Genomic DNA, 24,585 nt, shown 5'->3' on the forward strand with positions numbered 1-24,585 from the left:
GGTATTTGGTGAATTTTTTAATTTATCAGAGGAATTTGCTGAAAAAAATCCAAAAAAAAAGTAAGAGTATATCGGGTGAAATTTTGAAAACTTATGGTACAACTGAAAAGTTAAAGAATCATAAAGAAATAACATTGAAAATTCCAAACAATACAGCAAGTACTCATATTGTATTTCCTAGGAGCATGTATTTCCAAGCTCCCTAACCAAACAGCAGCATAGATAGTAGTTTGTGTGACAGAGGGAAGGAGTAAGTTCCTGGGATAATATGGCTTCTGCTACTCTAAATGGAGTTTCCATGAACGGGTTTGCATCATCTCTAGTTTGCTATCTTCCTAATTTTCACGCATTTCCTCGAATTTCAACTTTTTCCTCATCTTGTTTTTATTCTTCTTCTTCTGGTCCTGGGATGTACAAAGTTCATCATCTTTTGAGAGCTTCCTCTGAAGGTACACTCTTCTTTTAACCTTTTGGGATTTATCATTCAGGCCTTAATTATATAATTGTCTGTTACTTTTTTGAAACCAATCTTTCTGTTTTCTATGATATTGGGAGGATAAATAAACATTGTAAAAACGAATTGAAGAAGAACAAATCCGTCTGAGTTTTAGTACTACTTCGTCATCATTCACCAATCACCAATCCCCAATCCTGCCGCCTAGAGTGCTTTATCGAAGAATTAGTTTCATCAGGACGTTGATTGAGGCATTGAGCAATATAATATAAGAAGATAAGATTGGTTTAGTGAGTGGTGTATTAAGTCACTCCGTTTGTGCCAAAATCTTATTATTATTTTTTTTAATTCCTCAAAGTACAAAGAAGGCAAGGGGATTCGAACATCTGACTACAACCCTCAATCTTAGCCACTAGGCCATAGGGGTGTAAGTGGATTGGACTGGATTGGACTTTGCCAAATCCAAATCCAGTCCAAAGTTTTTTGGACTCGAGAAATTGAGTCCAAGTCCAATCCAAATATTTTTTGAGTCCAGTCCAATCTAGTCCGATAATTTTTTCTTGAGTCCGAATCCAGTCCAGTCCAATTCGATTATTATATCTTTTTTCCCGATTTAGATTCAATGATTCACAACGTTTTTGAGATGCTTGAGCATTTGACATTTGATTCAATTATCAATATCCACAAATTAGATTGAAAGCTTAAATTAAAGTAAAATACTATGAATAAAAAGTTGAATTAGATGCTTGCCTTGATCTAAGTTGAGAGGAAGCAAAGAGACTGAGAATTAATCTGAGGGAGAAATAGAGAATGCGAGAGTCGAGACAGCGAGGTAGAAAGAAAATGAGAAATGAAGAGTAAGAGGAAGTGAGTAGTAAGGACTGAGGAATGAAGTGAGATAGAATTAATCGGCTACTAGCCTACTACTGTAGTACTGCTAGTATAATTTACTTATTTAACAAATGGAGCTAAGTGCAATAGTCTTGCACCAAGTAAAATTGTCTGGCGCCAGTTGAAATTAGAGATGGCTAACAGTGCGGGCCAATCCAGCCCATCCAACCCAGCCCACCTCGTGGGTTGTGTGGGTCGGGCTCGTAAAAAGCCCGGTCCAGCCCAGCTCGAACCGTGAAATTGGTGGGTGGGCCGTGGGCCAGATTTCTTGAGCCTAGCCCACTAAAGCCCGCTGCTAAAACCGCCCAGCCCGGACCACGAAATCGGTCCAGCCCAACCCATGAACCAGACCAGCCAAGTCCAAGTTATTATTGAACCAAATTGTGTATATTTTAATCAAATTGTATATATTTTAATCAAATTGCATATATTATAATTCAGTCAAATTTAAAATAATGAAATTATTCATTAATTTTAATAATTGTATATATTTTTATTCATTTTAAAGATTTTGTATAACAATAATGAATAATTTCAATGATTAAATAATTTTGAAAAAAAATATCTCATGCCGGCCCGTCAGCTCGGTCTAGCCCACCAGGCCCACAAACCGCCATAACCGCTTCTCGAACCGTGAAAACCGGTAACAGACCGGTGTGGGCCAAGACTTTTCAGCCCGCGGGACCAGCCCACCCAACCCATGAATTTCACGGTCCGGTCCTGGGCTGTGAAATCTCAGCCCAGCCCACTCCGGCCCACGGTCCGGCCCGCCCAGCCCGCACCAGTGGCCATCACTAGTTGAAATATTTAGAGAGGGAAGGTTGAAAACTCCAAAATTTTAAAAATAGCATCAATTTTTTTTAATATATACATTATATATGTATTAAATATATATTATATATAAAAATATTTTTGGACTGGATTGGACTTATTGGACTCCAAAGGAATGAGTCCAAATCCAGTCCAAAAATATTTGGACTCGAAAATTTGAGTCCGAGTCCAATCCGAAAATTTTTCAGTCCAGTCCAGTCCGACAAGTTTGGACTGGACTGGATTGGACTCTGGACTTTTTGTAGTCCGCTTACACCCCTACTAGGCCAATACATCCTTGGTACCAAAATGTTAAGTTTAATATAGAGATCGAGCTTATGGTACTCAAAGTCGAAGGTGTTATACTTCTTCTTCTCTGTTCCTAAAAGAAATAAAATGCATGAGAGGACAGAGATACAGTTTGTTTGGTAGAAAGGATTTGGAAGGAAAAGAAAGGAAGTGGAAGGAAATTTATTACTTTCCAATGTTTGGTTTATTAAAAAAAAAAATTAAGTGAAAGGAAATGGGAGGAATTGGAAGGAAATACTCTTTAATAAAATTTCACTTTCTTTTCCTCCCAAAAGCGGGGGAATTCGGAAGGAAAGAGAAAATTTATACCAAACATGAAAATTTAAGGTTTTTTTCCTTTCTCTTCCATTCTTTTCTTTTCTCTTCCCTTCCTTTCTCTTCCCTTTCTTTCCTTTACTAAAAATGAACCAAACACACTGTAAATAAAATAAAAAGAAGGACGAGAAATAGAGAATTTAAACACCAATCAAAATTATACTCCATTCGTCGCATAATATAGTGTTCACTTTTCATTTTTCACTAGAATTAAGGAACATGGAAAGAGTTATAGGATTTCACAAAAACATATATTTAAATAAATATTTGTTGGGTACTTTTGTCTTGGAACTAGCTTTTTTTTTTTCTTTAAAATAATATGAAAGAGCAATAAATTTTCCTTGAAATGGTGTAAAACAATAAATAGGGGAATTATATTTTACAAGAAAGATAGGGCTATTTTGAAAAGTTTTATGTAGAAATGAAAGATAATTTAGTCGAAACAACAAAATGGAAAGTCATTCATTTATTTTCGAAGGGAGGAAGTATTAAAAGTATGAGTTGTGTCATTCACTTCAACTTCATACCTAGTTTGGAATTTGAATAGCAATTTTCACTCCAACATCATACTTTGTTTGGATAGCGATATACAACAGGAAAGGAAAGGGAAGGGAGGGGAAAGATGATTGGGGGGAGGAAGAAATGGAAGGGGAAAGTTAGAGCTCCATGTTTCCTCCCGACCTCTCCATATCTGAAGTAATGATGTTTATTAAAGAGAAAGAAAAATGGATCCCTCTCAACCTGCCCTTCCTTCAGCCAACCCCCTTTCCCTTTGCTCCCTTTTCTCTCTATTTCCTCTAAACAAAGTGTAAAAAGAATAACATAAGTTTCAAGTAAAAATAAGTTTTAATCAGAAAATTTCAGTTTTGAGCACTAAAAATGAGTTTCAATCATTAAAAATCAGTTCTAATGAGAATAATGAGTAAACTGCATAAGATTAATACAGTAATATCAGAAACAATCAGCTTCAACTAACTTTAATCTGCAAAAATCAGTTTCAATTAGTTTTCATCAGCAAAAATCAATAAGTTATATTTAGTTTTAAATAATTCAAATCAATAAAAATAAGGTGAAGTTAACACAACCTTAGTGGGTTGAGACTAGAGAGCAGAGGGAGAAGAAGTAAAAGAATGTAGAGGGATGGAAAAATAAAAGGGGTCGATATGATAGAGAGAAGGTTTGTTTTAAACTGAAAGGATATAGGTGAAACAACAATTTGGGACATCTATTCAAGGGAAGAGTGGGATCGATGGAGGGGTATTAGATCCAAAGTGCTAAAGTTCCCTGTTACCTAGCATTCTTGAACTTCAGATATTTTGAAAAAACATACCCAATGGGTAGATTATTCCTCTTATGTCATTGAACATAATAGGTGCTGAGATTAGTAAAAAAACCAGTAGCTCATGTTAAGTCAGCTACACTATTTTTGCTGATAATGGTCTATATCATGTCGCTTGATTTCTTTTCAACTTATACATCGAATCCATGCTTGGCAGCTGTTTACTGAATTTTCCTTTCCTTCATAATCATTTGAAAATTCTCCGAAAGATCTGATTGACATGCGAAGGATGATAGTGCTGGAGCATTTTCTTGTGGTTGGTAAGATGTGGAAATGAGGTCCGGTAATAGTAGACAATAGGCTGGATGACCGAGATTCATTTTCCGAGGGACAGTGATATAAGTCATATAACTATTGACAGTTTCTAGTAGTTAAATGATCAGTGAGAAGTGTAACTAGTAACTAGAAGAGGGTGGTTCGACATTTTGTAGACTATCATTAGAAATTTGTTTATATGTTTTTATTTTGAATGAGAGTTCAACATTATCTTCCTAGAACCATATGAACAAATGTGGAGAGATTTTATGGAAAAGAACATAGTACACAAGTGGTTCCATATCCTGAGTCATAGTTTCACAGGCTTTAGGAAAACAGGATCCACACAGTTATTTGAGAGGGTGGTCACTAATATGGTAACCACATGATGGTTCTCTATTACTTTTCTTAGTAGATTATTAGGTATACTTGGGAGCATGAGCATTCAGCTAATGTGGCAAATGTCAATGATTCAAGGAGGATTACCCCAATGCTAGGGATTCTGGCCTCTCAATTTTTACCACATTAATTAAGTTTGCATGCTTCCTTGTGCACCTTATAGTAGCTACTTAGTTAAAGGCCAGCCTAGAAAACCAAAAAGCAAGAAAATTGTTGTATCTTTCTTGGAACTTTCTAATGTATGTTGTCCTTTAAATTAAAGGTGGGGATTTGGAGGATGTAAGCTAGCTTTTCTGATAAAGGTGTCCGAATGATGTACGTAGAACCTGTTATCTTCTGTAGATCTATTCATCTTAAATTTTTGAAAGAAGCTGACGGAATTAAAGAACATATCCATTTTGTTTTTGGCCAAATGGGAACTTCCTTTTCCTCTCATAGCTTCATGTCCTATTGCTTAACCTGTACTTCAGCTTATCATACCTCTTGCTTTTCTTCATGCTTGATTATGACTATTATGTTATGGAGGAATTTGCTATCGCGGGCTAGTAAGTGATGAATGAGTGAGGTTTCTGGTAGAATTCTGGTTAAAAAATGATCGTTTCTTTTTGTTGGCTTGTTTTCTTTTCTTATCGCTCTTAATGATGAGAAAAAGCTCAGTATTGATGAAGAAAGAACTATAGGTGAAATGACTTGCAGAGGCCACTTGGTATGTAGGAGAACCCTACTCTCTATTGCAATACTATTAACTAAGTAGTTGGGTCTAACGCACCAGTGACTACTGATTTTGCCCTTCAGATTCCCTTCTCCTAGTGACTAGTGACGACTGGAAGCCTCTATGAGGCAGTGTCTTTTTTTATGCAAACATGGCAAGTTTATGTGCCTCTTGTAGGACTCAATTCAGGGACCACAAGGATTGTCTGGTATGCCTCCATTGAATGACATGGTATTCAGGGTAAAACCGTAAAAAGTGAGACTTCCCTACTCTATACTTTCTATCTTCAGAGCCTAAGTGGTAAAGGACTACAAGCTAAGAAGCATGGGTACTCTTCCTTCTCACCCTTCCCGTACTGAGGACGAGTACGAGTCAGGGATGGGACGGGTACGGGGGAAACTATGTCCCCAAAGCAGATATTAAATGTTGTGTTTTTCAACTTTTACTAGTTATTGTTGAAGTTATGATATTAAGTTGTCTTTTATATAATAACAGTGAGTTATGTATGGATTTTAATTTTCTGTATTTCTTTTGCCATATCTGTTTTTGAAAATTTTGATTTTGACTTCTTCTATCCCTGTCTCTGCTTTCGTATCCATATTCATATCCGTATACGTCTCGGTGCTACTTAGACTACAAGTAAGGCACTTTTCCATCAAAGTAAACTGCAGATTTTAGGTACAGGTTTGTAATACTAGAAGCGCAAAGTGCAAAATGTCTGAAAATATGACCTTGTTCATTGATTAGAAGGAATTACAATAACTGCTGTCTTGAGCAGATGCTTGTTATGTTCCATTAAGTGTGATGATGTATGTTGAGAAATATGTTAGATACTTTTCAGGTGAACATTTCAGTTTGATCTTGTAGAACTTTCGAGTGAGTTGGTTGAAGATTCAAAGTTTGTTCCTCTGGAAGCTGAAGATCCCAGTTATGGCCCCCCGGTAAGTCATGACTCATGATCTTGACTTTATTCCTAACTAGCCTTCATATGCACGCGATGCGTGCGTTAATTTTAAAATTTGTTATTTTATTAGATACTCCATTCGTACTTTATTTATGATTAAACTTAAGTGTGAAAAATTCAACAGTTAGATGAATTTAGATACATTAATTCGCTACTGTAAAAAAATAAAAAGGTTGTGAGTGATTGTTAACATTAATTTTTTGTGAATGAATATTGAACAGAAAGAACAAAAATAATGAGTTGGTTTTACTGAATTAAAGAGTATCAAAGGTATGAACGTTCAAACTTTTCATGTGCACGTTATGTATGCCATCTTTTTTAATAAGGTATAAATATTTTGGCCATTTAATTTTTGATTGAAGTATTTGATGCATATACCATTTTAAACTTGTTTTAAATGGCAAGTTGGATGAGAATTTTTAAATGATTTGCTTTTGTAATTTTTTTCATTCCATTAATTAGATCATTAAGGGTATTTTAGTCACTTCAAAAGAGGACACCACACCTCCTCCCTTGGCTTATATAATAGAGATAACTGTGTTAATTGATCAAATGTGATCAATTATATGAACAATTGTCAATGACAAAAGAGAAGAAAAAAGTTCTTATTGAGAGGAAATGAAGTTTATTGTCTGAGAGAAAACTTCTATCATAACAAGAATGTAATAGAATGAATTGTATCAACTACAATAGGAGAGAGAGAGCTATATGTATACAAACTAGGAGATAGGATGCCAGCAAGGCACTGTACAATCAACAAACTGAACATGTGACTAAGCTTAGCTCATTCATCTTCAATACCCCCCTCAAGCTAGAGAGGAGAGAAACATCAGAGGAGAGCATGCCTAGCTTGGAAAGAAGATGTTGAAATTGTGCAAAAGGTAGCACCTTGGTGAAAACATCAGCTATTTGCTTATCAGTAGGCATGTATTTAACATCTAGCAAACCTTCAATGATTTTGTCACGAGTGAAATGACAATCAATTTCGATATGTTGGGTCCTTTCATGAAAGACCGGATTATGTGCTATATGCAAAACACTCTGATTATCACAATAGAGTGTAACAGGTAATAAGTTGAGTGACACCAATTTCTTCAAGGAGCCAAACAAGCAATTGAATTTCTGAGGCAGCATTAGACATAGCCCTATATTCAGCTTCTGAAGATGATTTTGATACTGTGGTTTGTTTTTTACCTTCCAGCTAATAGGTGAAGAACCAAGGAGAAGGACATATTCTGAAATAGACCTTCAAGTGTTGGGACAGGACCCCCAATCACTATGTTGTGGAGTGTCGGCACAAAAATCTTCTTGAAATTGCTAGATCCTTGTTCTTTCAAGCTAAACTTCCTCCTTCTTATTGGGGAGAATCAGTCTTGGCTGCTGCTCACATCATTAATGGACTGCTATTGCAGTCATTGCAAAATACTACTCCTTTCTCTAATCCATCTTCAATAGGCAGGAATGAAGAATGGAATGGGAGAAGATGAAGATGGATTAGAGAGATGAAATGGGAAATGCTTCTCATGAAATACAACATCTCTACTGATTTTTTATTTTCATGGTATGAAGATTTTAATGTTTGTAGGCTTTTTGATGTGGTGGATAACCTAGAAAAACACAAGGTTGTGCTCTAGGATCAAATTTAGAACGGATTTGTTTAAGTGTAGAAGCATAGCATAAGCAGCCAAATGCTCTTAAGTGCTCTAGATCAGGTGGAAAGCCAAACAATTTAGATAAAGGACTGTAACCAAGACCGATTCTCCCCAATAAGAAGGAGGAAGTTTAGCTTGAAAGAACAAGGATCTAGCAATTTCAAGAACATGTCTATGCTTTCTCTATACAACACCATTTTGTTGTGGAGTGTCAGCACAACTCTTGTGACAAACAATTCCTTTGGAAGAATAGAAATCCAATATAGCTCCTTAAGTGAGTTCTTTTGCATTATGAGATCTGATAGCAAGAACATGAGTATTGAATTGAGTAGCAGCATAAGTAACAAAATCTTGTAACACTTTTACTGCATCAGATTTGTACTTAAGAAAATGAATCCAAGTACATCTTGTAAAGTCATCGATAATAGTAAGGAACATCTTACAACCAGAGTGAGTGGGAGTTTTGTAAGGACCCCATGTGTCTACATGAATCAAATCAAAAGGTTTAAGACTTTTTATTGAAGTATGTGGAAATGGCAACCTAGTTTGTTTGGCTACTGGACAAAGTTGACATATACACTAAGAAATGTGACTAAGATCAAGTTCAGGTTTTATCAAACGAAGTTGTTTGAAGGGTATGTGTCCTAGCCTCAAGTGTCATAACTTGGCTAGATTATTACATGAAGAAATCAAACTAGCATTAGCAACATAGGTAGTATCATTAGCAGCATGAGAGGTGACAGCAGATGCATTTGTAAAGTCCTTGCTTCAGTCTACCAAGAACATGTGGATGGGTAGGCCCCTGAATCAAACAAGAATCAACACTGATTTTTACTTCACAATTCATATCTAAGCATAGTTTGTGAAGAGATACCAGATTAAAACATGGAGAACATCTTTCAAAATGATATGTTCATTCAATGGAACATTTCCTATATGAGCAATAGGAACTTTGCTCCCATCTGGAATGGTAATGGTGGCAGCAACATCATCAAAAGGTGCATAGGATATAAAATAAGACAGATCATGGCATATATGATCCGTAGCACCACTATCAAGTATCCAGTGTGTATTAAAACTGGAGAAAAGACATAGTTTACGTGCTAATTTTTAGCAGCATGCTTTGGAACATTGTCTGATTGTTCTATACTAAATGATGATGCAGTGTTGTGTTTGCTTAAAAGATGCATCAATTGCTTGTATTGATCAGCCGTAAGAGAGTTATTGTCATCATTGACAGACTTGTATTTATCAGTATAGTCAGGAGAAAAATCATCATCATCATCACAAGTTTGAATCATATTTGTAGCGTTTTTCTCTTTATTCCATGTGGATGGAAAACCGTGCAATTTATAACATCTGTCTACTCCATGACTAGAAGTGTTGCAATATTCACAAAACCATGTAGTAGACTTCTTGTTTCCAAAGAATGACTTCTTATTACTTCCAGAATAAGCACCAGGTGGAGCTTTGTAAGACTGAGAACTAGAAGAGCTAGATGACTTGAACCTACTTTGGAACCTTTCTCTATCAAAAGCAAGAGCAAGAGACTCTTGTGACATAGAACTGGTGTTTTCCTTCTGTTTTTCTTCTTGCATACAAATTATGTATGTTGTAGTGATAGTAGGCAAAGGCTCCATCATAAGAACATTAGTTCTCACCATACAAAAATCATCATTCAATTTCATCAGAAACTTCATCAATCTTTTGCTTTGCTGGGACTTCAATAACTTTTGAGTTATATCACAAGAACAGTTTGTGCAACTACAAACAAGTATAGAATCAATGCTATCCCATTTCATCCCATATAACTTTGATCTTGGTGAAAAACACAGAGAGAGGTTTATTCTTCTCTTGACGCAACTCATATAAGGACTCCTCCAAAGAGAACTGTTGCGAAGCAGAAGTATGACCATACCTCTCTTCAAGATCTTTCCAAAGATCTTTTGCAATTTTACAAAACCACACACTCTTTGCAATATTCTTGTCAAGAGAAAACAACAACCAGCCTAACAGTAAATCATTACATCTCAGCCAGGCTTTGTATGTCTCAGCAGTACTTTCAGGACATTTCAACGATCCATCAATAAAACCTATCTTATTTCGTGAAGATAAAGCTAGCATAATCAATCTTTTCCAGTCATTGTAGCCGTTTCCATCAAACAATTCATAAACAAGTTTTGTGTTGCTATTATCAGCAGATGAATGTAGTATAAACTACCAAAAACAGCAGTAGGATCGACAGCAGGAGTAGTCATTTTGAAATTTAGACTCAAGACATACAAATTCAATCAATAATAGATTTCAGATGAAACCTCAAGAAAACTCGATCAATTTCCGAATAAAATCTCAATTGATCTTACTTCCAGATGAAGCAGAACAAGAATTTCAGCAAATTCTTCAAGAAAATTAACTGCCAGATGAAGTTAAACAAGAATTCAATAATGAATTCAGAAAACTCAGAGAATAACTCAATTTCAACTTTAAGAAATTGCAATGAATTAGAAGAAATTAGAAGATATTACCAGAAAAAAATTTCGCGGAATTTTACGCACATAATCGCACAATTAAGTCTGATACCATGTTAATTGATCAAATGTGATCAAATATATGAACAATTGTCAATGACAAAAGAGAAGAACAAAGTATCTTATTGAGAGCAAATGAAGTTTATAATCTGAGAGAAAACTTCTATCATTATAAGAATGTAATAGAATGAATTGTATTAACTACAATAGGAGAGAGAGAGAGCTATATATATATATACAAACTAGGAGATAGGATGCCAGCAAGGCACTGTACAATCAACAAACTGAACACGTGACTAAGCTTAGCTCATTTATCTTCAATAAACTGTGTTTACTTGCTACATAAGTGATTTGTTCCCACCTTTTCCATGAAGTACAAATTTGCTGAATGGAAGATCACTAGAATATGGGCTATTATGAACCAAAGAAAATCTATGTGCTCCAATGTTTCTCGTTTATACATGCATTTGCTGTCAATGCTTGATAATCTTAAGAACTAAAGCCAATCTGTTTTGACTTTAAAGTAGTTGTGTTTTGGTTTCTGTTTCATTGTTGAACCTGCCTGGCCACCTCTTCTTACAAAAAGGTTCGGTTGCAAACGTGTCTGTCTATTCTTCAGTAGCACTTACTTTCTCTATTTACAGGCCATACTGCTTCTGGGGTTTCAAGTGGAAGAGGCAGATAAGGTAATCCCCTTAACTATTCTATGATTACAGTGAGCTTTACTGTAACGTCTGCTTCTTTATTTCTTCTGGGTGGCAAGTGAAGCAAGAAATATATGAGTTTATGACTTACATAGTTCCATATAAATTGGGTACTCCAAGATAAAGTCAGAACTCTCTAGCAGTTTTCAGGGAGGTTGACAATACCATACCATTATTGCTAAAGCTCCCATAATCCCTCAGGCCTCAGAATATATCACTGCAGTACCCACTAGTACAGTACTAGCAATAAAAGGTAGAATCTGTCCTTGGCTCCTGGAAGACATTTAAGTCTAAAATCATTTTAATTATTGACTACTTAAAATTCTCAAGGAATTTTTTGACTTTAATCACCTCATAAAGTCGACTATTTTCTAAATAACCACCGTATAAACACTTTATTTTAAATAACGACCCCAGATGATTGTTTTTAATTTAAATTGCCACCATTTGACAAATTCCATTAAACAAATCGTAATTTTCACACGGGAATATTTCATCTTTTTCACGCAAAATCCGTCAATTGGTGGTACTCTAAAACGAAAAGAGTCATATCAGGTGGTTATTTTAAAAAAGGTGTTTAAAGGTGGGGGTTTAGAAAAAAGTTGACTTTATAAAGTGGTTAAAATCAATTTCTGAATTATGCTATTAGTATATGTCTAAGGAGTGAGTATAGTGGCTCCCAGCTTGAACAATACTCTCTCTATCCCCTAATAGTTGTTCAGGTTATGAAAGTAAATTGAGTTAAAAGCAGGGAACATCATTTACTATTATCTCACATTTCTTTTACCTTTAACAATGTCCTCTTATAAGTATGACAAATTTGAAGCACTAGTCTATTGTTATAGAAACTTGAGATATATTCTAGGACATGCATAAAAGGAAAGATTGGCAACTATATGTAACAGTAAGCCTAAGTTAGCTTCTGTTATTGATGATTGAAAGTTAAAAATGGAGGCAACCTCCAGAAATGAGAGATAGTAGTAGAGGCAACCTCAAACTAATCTCTTAAGCAAACTGTGGAATTGAGAAAGAAATGTATCATATTCACGAATGAAAATACAACTCAGGAGCTATCTCTCTATTTATAGAAGAATTAAGAGAAACTAGCTAAGCTAAGGTTCTAACAGATTTTCCCACTAAAACTTCACAGAATTTTACAACTAACAGAATTTTAACAACTTTTCCTTAGTTTCAGGGTACTTAACTAATTCTAACTACCTTTACAAGACTATAAATTTCCTCCTATTACACTATAATAGATCGGAGGGAATAGCTGTTAAGGTAGCTTTAGCTGTAAATTCCCCGCAGGATTTTCCCTTCATGTGATGCATCACGCATAAGTCTGTTAACCGCATTTCCCTCATAGAGATCAGACACAGAGATTTTGACCCAGCTCATATTCTTCGCCAAATTACTGCTGCAAAACTGCAGTCAAAGATGATATGTCTTGCTGCCAACCACAGAGTATTTGTAGAGGTATCCGCATTCCCATTTCAGACGTATATCGGCACTATTAATGTCTCTGACTCTAAGCGATGAACGCTGGTTCTGCCCTAAAGTGCCAGATATTGACCAAAAACTTTTAGACCTGATCTGATCAGTAGCCTCAGGATATATGCTGGACTTTGGTTCTACCTTATAGTAAAAACCTTCAGTTTTCTCTATAAAAATAAGGTACACCTTATTGTCCTGAAAGCTCTAAAGGAATATTATATCCATAAATGCAGTATTGGCAAATTTTAAAAGCATGCGTAAAGGAATGCCTAGTTGTATGCATTATCTGTAGAAAAAGAATTTTTCTGCCTAATACCAAAAGATGAATTATGTTCTCATAATTCATTTACAAGCACGTTTTTCCTGTACTGAAGCCTAAAGGGAGATGTACGCCTAATTATCCTGAATGCCTTACTGCAGATTCAGCAACTTCTGAAGGACTTGGATGGGGAGTTTTTACAGGCAAGTTAAACTTCTGGCTTGTTTTCCTCTCTTAATCCTCCATCATGAAAAAAAAAACTTTATTTAGATGAAATGGTATAATCTTGGAATAAATATAACAATTTTAGCAAGTTCTTTTTTTATTTTTATTTTTTATAATATCTGTGTAGCTTCAGCTTGCAACTTGTTCTGCTATCTAAGTTCTTGTTTTTGTAGAAGCTGTCAGTCAAGTCATAGGCCTTAAGTCGTTGTAATGGTTTTCTTAGGGTTTTTCTGTAGATTAAAGTATTATAAATTTATAATACTGCTTTTGCAGGTTATCTACTGCACCGAAGACATGATTACTCGCTCACTTTGGGATGCGGTGAATAGTGGACAGCAGGACTTGGGGAAGTTGAGGGTTAGACTTTAGCTTGAAAACTTATTTCTTTTTCATCCTATCTTCCATTCTACTGCTAGAAACATGCTCTTTTGTTTAGTATCTACATAGCATAAGACAACTGGTTTCTAAAATTTGTTGAAACCCTTGCAGAACTGGACTCCTTTACTATTCAGCTTTTCCTGTTTTTGCATAACATGCCCAATTTGCCAAGTACTTGTGTTTGTAGGTTTAGGCTTCACTGACTTTCTAAACTCCACTAGAAAGGCCGAAACCAATTTCAACTACAGTAGATGCTAAATGTTTATTTGTCCTTGAGCCACACAACCCTGAACTTCCCCCAAGTTTGAGTCTCTCAATATTTCTCTGAAACTCTCAAGTAAGAACTATAGGCTTACTTCTGAGCGTTCACACTTCACACTCCATTTGAGTTTTCTTAAGTGCTTCTCAAAAATCTGGAATATACAATCAGTGTTTTGGATTATTCTCACCATACATATTGCCAATCCATTATGTGATTGTGGAATAGTATTATGTTTCAGAATGCAATTTCTCTTCTCCTGCACAAGCTCCGACTCTTAAGTCGCATCAGTGATGCTAGACACTGTCCATTAGAGCCTCGCTTCCATTTTATAAGTTTTGTTGGCGTTAGGATGGCTACACCTATGGCTGACTTACTATACCCTTATTCTATAGCTATTAGCTAGCTGATTTAATAAAAGGAAGATTTTTATTTTACTTATATCCCTTTCTCTTATTTATAAACTCTATTTTAGCTAGGATGGCTACGCCTATGGATGATGCAGTGGTTTCTCACCTTGCGCACAATGTTAGTGCGGTCATTCAAGGAATTATGCCGGAAAAGAAGTCCGATCTGGGTGCTTTTCTAATTCCAATAAAAATGGAAGGTGTTGAATAAAAGAGTGCTTTGGCCGATCTTGGAGCCGGAGTGAGTTTAATGCCCTTAACTATAGCTCGCAAGCTTAATCATGATTTGGAGTCATGAAGGAGAACTATTCTATTGGCTGATCGCACCATTTGAAGACCCATTGGAGAATTGATAGATGTTCCGGTTCAAGTTGGTAGGTTCACCGTTCCTTGTAACTTTGTGGTGATGGACATGGACGAGGATCTTTGCACACCTTTGATACTAGGGAGGCCGTTCTTAGAGACGGCTAGAATGTTCTTTGATTGTGATACCAACACTCTCACCTTGAGAGTTGGAGATGAGAAAATGGTGTTCGGGTTCCCAAGGTCCATGAAAAAGCCACTTATGGAAGAAGTTATGAGAGTTTATGTGCTAAATAAAGAGATCAGGAAGATGGAGAGAGCCATGGGTCTTGAAGACCCTCTCCAAAAGACTTTGTGGGGGTGAGATAGGTAGCGGTACACTAGAAGAAGAGGAATATGAGAACCTCCTAGATGAGTTCGAGGTCTACCACTCACCACATGGAAGGTTTGAAGTATTAATGTCGATTTGGAGGAGAGTTCTACGCTTCCTCCTAAGGTAGAGTTAAAACCCCTCCCACAAGGTCGGTTACGGGTAGGAGGATGTGTATAGATTATAGAAAGTTAAACAAGTCAACCCGTAAAGACCATTTCCCAATCCTTTTCATTGACCAAATGTTAAAGAGGTTGGTGACTCATACACACTTTTGTTTCCTTGATGGGTAATCGGGATTTTTACAACTCCCGATTCACCCACAAAATCAAGAGGAAACAACTTTTACGTGTCCTTATGGCACCTTTGCTTATCGAAGCATACCATTTGGATTGTGTAATGCTCCTTCAACGTTCCAAAGATGTACGACATCCATCTTCTCCGACATGCTTGAGTTGGAAATAGAGGTTATTTATGGATGATTTCTCGGTGTGTGGTTCTTCTTTTGACATATGTATTAATAGTTTGTCTAAAGTGTTTCAAAGATGTCGAAAGATGAACTTAGTATTGAATTGGGAAAAATGTTATTTCATGGTAGAAGAGGGAATTGTTCTTGGTCATGTGATCTATAGTTGGGGCATTGAGGTTCATCCCGCTAAAGTTGAGACAATCAAACGTCTTCCACCTCCAACAAATGTTAGGGGTTTAAGGAGTTTTTTTGGCAATGTCGGTTTTTATTGGCGTTTCATTAAAGGTTTTTCACAAATGGCTAAGCCTTTGATTCAACTTTTAGCAAAAGATGCCCCCTTTGTGTTTACTAATGATTGTGTACAAGCTTTTGATAGGTTGAAAGATGCGCTTGTTTCGGCCCTAATAATGCAACCACCTAATTAGGAGCTCCCTTTTGAGCTCATGTCTGATGCTTCGGATGTTGCGGTGGGGGCCGTTCTAGGCCAAAGGAAGGAGAACAAGCTTCATGCAATCTAATACGTAAGCAAGACTTTAGATGATGCACAAAAGAACTACTCCACAACCGAGAAAGATCTATTGGCGGTTTATGCAACTCAAAAGTTTCGTCCTTACTTGTTGGGTCGAAAATCACTATATTCACCGACCACTCAGCATTGAAGTATTTAATGTCAAAGAATGAAGCTACGCCAAGGCTCATCCGTTGGATCCTATTGTTACAAGAGTTCGACATTAAGGATAAAAAGGGTGCGGAGAACTTTGTGGCCGATCACTTGTCTAGGCTTCCGTTAGAATGCATAGTAGGAGTTGAGCCAAAGATTGATGACTCATTTCCGGAGGCACAACCCACTAACAAGTAGCAAGGGCAAGCAAGGGATCGAACCCGAGGGAGAACCGGTAGTGAACACAAATTTCGGACTATTAGAGGATGAGTCTCCGTTACAACTAGGATTGAGGGTTGTATTAAACTAGGTCATGCAATTAAATTATAATGAGAATACAATATGATGAAAATAGGTCTCGAGGATGAGGCTCCAATCTAAGCTCATATGAGATAGCCAATGGAGAACTAGTTAATTGAGGTATGAATGTGATGAAGTGAACTATATGCTATAACTAGTCACCTTCTCAAGCAAATTAGTACTATGTAGACTAAGCAACCCCTACTCATGGTAATTACTCAATTCAACATGCTTAAGTACATCAAGTTCACAAAATCTTGACTCAAAGACCTAATCTCTTAGTGAATTCAAGACAAATGAGTCTAGTGAGCTACACATCCGAAATTCACCTCTCTATTACAATTAGGATAGCTTAGAAGAGTTTCAATGGTGATCAAGCAAAGAGACCCACAATCAAATTACACTAAAACTCAATTTTAACATTCACAATCCCATTAACATGCTCCAATCAACTATTCATAGTTACAAAGAGAGGTTTTTATCCCCAAGCCCTAAAATGGGACTACTCACTACTCATGATAAACAACATAGCATACATAGAAACACAAATTACCAACATGCAAGTAGAAATCGAGTAGAGAAATTGGATAAACTAAAGAAACTCAAAACATGCAACTACTTGGATTGAAATCAAGTACAAAAAGTACAAACTTACTGATTACAAGAAATAACTATCGAGTTTAAACCTTAAAATCCGTAATTGAGATCCTCAAGAGTTCAAGTTGTCACCCTTTCTCTCTTTTGTTCAACTTTCTATAATCTATACACATCCTCCAACATGTAACCGACCTTGTGGAAGGGGTTTTAACTCTACCTTAGGAGGAGACGTAGAACTTTTCTCCAAATCGATGTTAAGTACTTCAAACCTTCCATGTGGTGAGTGGTAGACCTCGGACTCATCTAGGAGGTTCTCATATTCCTCTTCTTTTAGTGTACCACTACCTATTTCACCCCACAAAGTCTTTTGGAGAGGGTTTTCAAGCTCTATGGCTCTCTCCATTTTCATGATCTCTTTATCTAGCACATAAACTCTCATAACTTCTTCCATAATTGGCTTTTTCATGGACCTTGGGAACCCGAACACCATTTTCTCATCTCCAACTCTCAAGGTGAGAGTGTTGTTATCGCAATCAAATAGCATTCTAGCCGTCTCCAAGAACGGCCTCTTTAGTATCAAAGGTGTTAATGGGACGGTCGGCTAATTGAATAGTTCTCCTTGATGACTCCAAAGCATGATTAAGCTTGTTAGCTATAGCTAAGGGCAATATACTCACTCCGGATCCAAGATCGACCAAAGCACTCTTTTTTTAACACCTTCCATTTTTACCAGGAATTAGAAAAGCACCTAGATCAGACTACTTTTCCGGCATAATTTCTTGAATGATCGCACTAACAATGTGCGGAAGGTGAGAAACCGTTGCATCATCAACTTTATCTCTATGAGTCAAGAGATCTTTTAGAAACTTTGCATAGGCCGGCATCTCCTTTATAGCTTACAATAATGGAATGTTGATTTGGATGCCCTTCATGAGTCCAAGAAATTGAGCAAGTTTATCATTCAATTTTTTCGCTGCAAATTTTTGCGAAAAAGGAATTGGCATGAGATATTGCCGAGTTAGTGCTCCTTTCCCGTTTTTTTTTTTTTCTTCTTCCTCTTTATTTTTGTCACTCTTTTGTTTTTAATTCTCTCCTTGTTTCTTTTTCTGTTCTTCACTCTTTTTCTCCACAACTACTTCACTTTTTCCCTTCTCAACTTCTTTCATAAGCGGACCCTCATATCTCTTACCCGATCTCATGATAACAGCATTCACTCTATCATGATTAGTGGGGTTGCTACTAGGTTGGCTCGGAAGTGATTGTTGAGATTGTTGTTGTCTAATTTGTTGGGCTAATTCGGCAAGTTCTGTCTCCATCATCTTATTATGAGCTTGCATTTGTTGGATGGTGGACACTTGTGCATTGGATTCATGTTCGGTTTTGAATTAGAGACGTTAAAAAAAGAAAAAATGAACGTTGACTATAACCCCTAGCCTTCCAAGCTAACGATGCGGGTTCGATTCCCGCTACCCGCTCTATTCTGTACTAATTACTGCATCATTGAGTTGAATACGCAATTCAAAAAAATTCTCTCATCTCACATTTCATACAATCGGATTCTTTTTTCGAAACAAAAAAGAAGTACAAAATGCTAAAAAATCGGAATGAAAAGCGTCCATAGTCTAATGGATAGGACATAGGTCTTCTAAACCTTTGGTATAGGTTCCAATCCTATTGGACGCAATTTATTTCCATATATTTTTTTTACATATCAATGTGAATAAGGGTTTTTTTTTTTTTAATATTCAAAAAAAATTAATCATGAAGGCTTCAAGTGCAGCTTCAAGTGAAGTCTTTTGTGACGGGGAGGATTATACGGGGGTCTTTGTGCTTGGGAACCGCCCCCTTGATTGAAACCGGGAGGTGGTCTCGAAGTGGCTTGAAATTGGTTGTTTGGTGGTTGAGTGAATTGGTGGTGGTTTTGGAAGAGTGTTTGCTGTGTTTGGTAGTAGGGTTGTGGTTGGTGAGATTGTTGGTTTCCTTGCTTCCACCCAAAATTTGGGTGATTTTTCCATCCGGGATTAAAAGTAGGTGCGTAGGGGTCATTTCGGGCTCCTACCGCGGCTACTTTCTCCATGGCCATGCATTTAGTCGCCATATGATCACAACCTCCACATGTTTCACAAGGTTGTACGACATTTACCGGACTTGATGATGAAGATGATGCCAAGTTGATCTTGTCAATCTTTTTCATCACAACTTCCAAGTAGCAAAGGCAAGCAAGGGATCGAACCCAAGGGAGAACCGGTAGTGAACACAAATTTCGGACTATTAGAGGATGAGTCTCCGTTACAACTAGGATTGAGGGTTGTATTAAACTAGGTCATGCAATTAAGTTATAATGAGAATACAATATGATGAAAATAGGTCTTGGAGATGAGGCTCCAATCTAAGCTCATATGAGATAGCCAATGGAGAACTAGTTAATTGAGGTATGAATGTGATGAAGTGAACTATCTGATATAACTAGTCACCTTCTCAAGCAAATTAGTACTATGTAGACTAAGCAACCCCTACTCTCATGGTAATTACTCAATTCAACATGCTTAAGTACATCAAGTTCACAAAATCTTGACTCAAAGACCTAATCTCTTAGTGAATTCAAGACAAATGAGTCTAGTGAGCTACACATCCGAAATTCACCTCTCTATTACAATTAGGATAGCTTAGAAGAGTTTCAATGGTGATCAAGCAAAGAGACCCACAATCAAATTACACTAAAACTCAATTTTAACATTCACAATCCCATTAACATGTTCCAATCAACTATTCATAGTTACAAAGAGAGGTTTTTATCCCCAAGCCCTAAAATGGGACTACTCACTACTCATGATAAACAACATAGCATACATAGAAACACAAATTACCAACATGAAAGTTGAAGTTGTCACCCCTTCTCTCTCTTGTTTCTCCCTCGTTTTTAAAGATGAAAACCAAAAACTAGAGAAGTAGAATCAGCCCCCCTTTACATTCTCCCCCCTTTTGCTTTTAAACGACACTCAAAATAAAATATTAAATATTACATTCTTCCCCTGATGACCTGCATCCCATCCAAAGTTTCTGCCCAAGTTGAGCTGGAGCTCCAATGAGGAGCGATAGCTCCGTGCTTGAAGCAACAAAATCAGCTCCAGCATGGTGAGAGCACCCCAACCAAAGCCATGAGCCACCTCGGGAACCTGCGAAGCAACACAAACAACACCAAAACACAACGACAAACTACTCTAGGACACCAAAAAGACTAAGGTTACAAAATTACGGAAAAAAGAACTAAAACTAACGAAAATGACTCGACCTAAGCTTAAAAGGAGCCTAAAAGACGGGCCTTGAATGAGCACAAAAGCTCATTCATCAGACATCACTATTGTAACTAATATATGAAGATCACCCATCAAAGCTCAACCATCACTTATGCAACAAATAAGCGGTTGGAACATTTTTTGTTTGTATAAGGAGATAAATTTTATTGTTTGACAATCATCTTGAAACAAGATTCAAGTGACAATGTTATAACAAATGCAAGGCATTACTAGTTCAATGGATCAATCTTCCATGCCAATGCAACTTCTAGAGTAAGAACATAATTTCGTTTGTGCAGGAAGAATAGCTTTAACATCGGGCCCTCAGTCACATCGGGCCCTCAGTCATTTCATTGGCATATCCTATTCTCCCCTCTGCCCTCAAATAAACTTTCTGTTGCATCAATGGATCATGAACTTTACTTCTCAACAATTGCAAAACCAGTACTTATGAAGGTTATTTTTCTACAGATTGCAAAATCAGTACCTCGGATATGCTTTCTTTCTGGGCTTAGTGGGGAAGAGATGATGATGTTCATAGATTCCTTCGAAGAAACTGGTATTGTACACGCAAAGCTTTAACAGATTATCTAGTCTGCAGCAAGATGTGCAGTTCATGTAATCAGTCTTCTTTCAGTTCAAAGATGTAGCGAGAAAAGGTTTTCAATCTTAAAGATTATAGCATGGACCAATATCTGCAATAACTTGAAACTGGTTTCGCATAGAGAGTGACTGAGAAGCTAATGTAAAACATATGATTTAGTTCGTACATGTAAAAGGACTCTTCCTAGTTGTGTACTTGCCCTACAATATCTGGTCTTGTCATGAGAGCAAATAATAAGAAGTTGCATTACCTTGCAGGTCTAGAGCCTGCTGTATTCGCGGCCCATGTTCCCAACAGCTCTGATAAATCATTATTGGAGCTGACAGAAGAAATTATGGGAGATCATGAGATGCTGGTAAGCCTTACTATGTGTAGGACTCTTTCGAAACATATTTTCCTCTTCCGTTTTTTTTTTTTTTTGTTGCATTTCTCATTGTGGTTTTCTGTGTGTTTGTGCATGTGTGCGTATATGTTATGCTTTTGCAGTCTGCAAAACAATCGGATCCTAAGTAGGCAATATGGTTCGTTGATCGGCGACATATTCTTATTTTCTCGTCCTCTCTCTTGGTGGGTGCAAGAAGCCATCTTGGCTAGTTTATAAGCCATCGGCAAAAATAAGTTAAGATAAGTTCTTGACTTGACCTTATTATCTTATATATAATGGACTTACACAACTTGAAAATGTATAAACCCATTAAGATGATCATTTCCTTACATGACTATAATGTGTGGAAGTATATTGTTGATTTTGTTTTACTTTAACAATTTTTCCTTTTGATGGAAGATTTTGATATTCTAAAATGAATTTGTTATCTTTGTTTGTTATAAAACTTTTTTTAAAAATACAAATAATTTGATTGATTGATTACTCATTATTATTTAAAAATTTTAAATAAAAATTGTTGTTATTAAAAAAGTAAGGGTAATATAGTCATTTAATAGGGGATACCATGGCTCCCCTTCCACTCATATAATAGAGATATAGAAAAGGATCTTTTACATTCTATATTATGCACTCAGCACTTTGGTCCCGGAGGCTGACCAACATTCTCGTACACCGCTGTCTTAAATGATAATTTGCACATGAAGGCAATTATGGCTATTGAGGAAGAGTATAACATGTCGAGCAGAAAATAGAAATAATTGTTTTGATTAGTAAAATCAGTTTATATAAAAGAAAAGATTCTTCTATGTTTTTTTTTTTTGAAGGGATGGTTTTCATATTTTACACGGTAGCCTCAAACTTACCTTTTTTTAATGCATAATACCCCTAACGCTAGTCATAGGTTATTAATTTCGTATATATTTTATAATCTGGTGGAACTAATTTAATTTGTACCTGCAAGGGTTAAGCTATTAAGTTAAAATAGTTTCACTAGATTAAAAAAGTAAACAAAATTAGCAACGTATAAATAGCGATAACCGATAGGGGATTTGTCTAGTAATAAATGTAAGTTTAAGGAAACCGTATACAATTTTGAAAAAGTTGAGGTACAACATAGAAAATGTAAAAACACAAGAGTATAACGTAAAAAAATCCTAAAAGAAAATAGTAATTGCATATATTAAAGGAAAATAGAGAATTGCATGAATAAGTTTGAATATTTTAGGATACTAATTGCAATTTTGTAAAAGTTTGTGAGTCTCGCATGTAAATAAAGGGGAAAAAACAAGGGGTCTACAAAATCAATTCGGATGCAGCATTTTCAAAGATAGAACTGTGGGGCTAGGAGGCGTCATGCGGGACACTGCTGGAGAGATTATGGGGGCAATGTGTATGCTAATGGAGGTGGATGAAACTGAAGCGTGTGCAGCTTGACACGCTTTGAAGATTGATATGGAGTCGGGCCTCTGAAATGTTGTTTTGGAAAGTGACTGCCTCAAGCTGATTTCCCAACTGAAACATAAGACCCGAGATGACACAAGCTTCGGAAATATCGTAGATGACATCTTGTGGCTAGGTAGCTTTTATTCCAGCATCTCCTTCAATCATGTGCGAAGAGAGGGAAATAGAGTTGCACACACTCTAGCTCAGAGTAGTAAGGAGTATGGTTGTATGCGTGTTTGGATTGAAGAAGTGCCACCTGAGGCCATCTCTTTTGTATTCTCGGATGTGGCTTTAATGAATGATTAAGAGTTCTTTTCTCGTCAAAAAAAAAACCCTCTAATGTAAGCACATGTAAAGCCACTTTCATTAGCCCCCTAAAATTTTAGAGAGACGAGATTTTCAGTCTGTTTAGAATTCTCAAGCCTCCTAGAATCCAGCCTTTCCACCACCTAAATTTTGGTCTCTCCACTGCCTCTTCCCTTTGCGCCGCTATCGCCTCCCTTCTCTATGTCAGATATGTGTTTTCGCTGCCTTCCCATCACTACTAGTCCGACCTTTCGTCATCGCTTTCCCGTTGGTGTCGCCACCATCTGGTGGTCAATTGCCTTGCTTTCGACATCGGTGATCAAGGTTTTTCTATTTTCTATCGGTGGTCATATGTGTGTGTGCATATGTATGCGACTCCATGTGCTGGAATTATTCTTTAAGGACAAAGGATGCAATGCTGGACACATTGTTTGGGTAATGCAGATATGTAGTGCAAATGCAAAGATATGACACTAATGTAAAGATATATTGTTAATGCAGATGATAGGATATGATGCTAATGCATTGATAGGATGTATGCTTTATCGTTCTTTTAGAAGCTCAATTTTTCTTTCAGTAAATAGTTTTCAAAAGAGAAGAAATGAGAACCCCCAAGGATGGTCCATGTAGGTTATATTTGATTCAAAATGTGTCATAGAACGAATCTTCGATTTTAGTTTGTTATGGGCCAAAGTGTGCCCATAAAATATTTAGGATGTCATGTTATTTTCTCGTATGGGTCTGGAGCCCACAATCTTTTGTATGGACTCTTGATGAATTCCTTATCAAAATACACATAAAGCCTATGAAAGAGGAGGAATAGGAATCCCCAAGGATGATCCATTTAGTTAATAGATTATGTTGGATTCAAAATATGTTGTAAAACGAGTCTTCATAATGCTTGAGTTGTAAATGCTTCAATTTTTGTATGCCAAGGGCCTAAGTGAACCCATAAAGAAGTTTGATCTTGTATCAATGCGAGTTTAAACTCAAGATTCCATGTATGGACTCGTAATGAAATCCTTATCACAATAGGCCTAGACTGTGGATTACTGATGAAGCCCCCAGCAAGATGGAGTTGATGAAATATCCAACTTAATTGCTTGATTTGAAGATATATCGTCACGCTTAGTGGAAGTTCGATCAAAGATTCCATATAGGTTTCCTAAGGTGAATTGGACAATGTGTAAGTCAAGGGATCCTTGTTTGTGTATGTATATGAACTTGTTTTCTTATAATCATAGATTGGGATGAATTCAATGGAAATTTTGACAATCTTGCAAATGGTGTATTGGAAGTTATTGGTGATTGTTTTGGTATTAATGTTGTGTGGTGATATTGATGATTTTGGTGATGTTTTAAATGCTGGAGTATTGTTTGTGTTTTGTCTAGAAATAGACAAGTGCTACTATATATATTTTGGGGTCCGTTTTTAGGAGAAATGTTGTCAAAATTTATGTAGATATGTTGTCCATTTTAGAGGATATGAGTAGACTA

The 24,585-nt window shown here is 36.6% G+C and overlaps 1 protein-coding gene across 3 annotated transcripts; it reads left to right on the plus strand.

Annotated features, from left to right (window-relative positions):
* Positions 1–126: 126 nt before the first annotated feature.
* Positions 127–24,407, plus strand: LOC104907193 (hypothetical protein). Of its 3 annotated transcripts, XR_007273379.2 has the most exons (9): positions 131–449; positions 6,352–6,425; positions 11,273–11,314; positions 13,247–13,288; positions 13,584–13,667; positions 20,822–20,909; positions 21,212–21,309; positions 21,441–21,572; positions 22,590–24,407. XR_007273379.2 is itself a non-coding variant. In XM_010696086.4 (8 exons), the coding sequence occupies exons 1-8, from the start codon at positions 269–271 to the stop codon at positions 21,465–21,467; spliced, it is 636 nt and encodes a 211-aa protein (XP_010694388.1). In that variant the 5' UTR covers positions 131–268; the 3' UTR covers positions 21,468–21,766. The 3 variants fall into 3 exon arrangements, 2 of the variants coding, with proteins under 2 accessions (XP_057250248.1, XP_010694388.1); XM_010696086.4 differs by lacking the exon at positions 22,590–24,407 and having other exon boundaries at positions 21,441–21,766; XM_057394265.1 differs by lacking the exons at positions 13,584–13,667; positions 22,590–24,407 and having other exon boundaries at positions 127–449; positions 21,441–21,766.
* Positions 24,408–24,585: the final 178 nt, after the last annotated feature.

Source organism: Beta vulgaris, chromosome 4 (genome assembly GCF_026745355.1).
Source record: "Beta vulgaris subsp. vulgaris cultivar EL10 chromosome 4, EL10.2, whole genome shotgun sequence".
Lineage (NCBI taxonomy): Eukaryota > Viridiplantae > Streptophyta > Magnoliopsida > Caryophyllales > Amaranthaceae > Beta > Beta vulgaris.

Excerpts from the sequence above, each read along its gene's own strand:
- LOC104907193 (XM_010696086.4), top strand. The coding sequence starts at position 269 with ATGGCTTCTGCTACTCTAAATGGAGTTTCCATGAACGGGTTTGCATCA. Across the intron at positions 450-6,351 it reads TTTGAGAGCTTCCTCTGAAG|AACTTTCGAGTGAGTTGGTT; the intron begins GTACACTCTTCT and ends TTGATCTTGTAG. Across the intron at positions 11,315-13,246 it reads AAGTGGAAGAGGCAGATAAG|ATTCAGCAACTTCTGAAGGA; the intron begins GTAATCCCCTTA and ends GCCTTACTGCAG.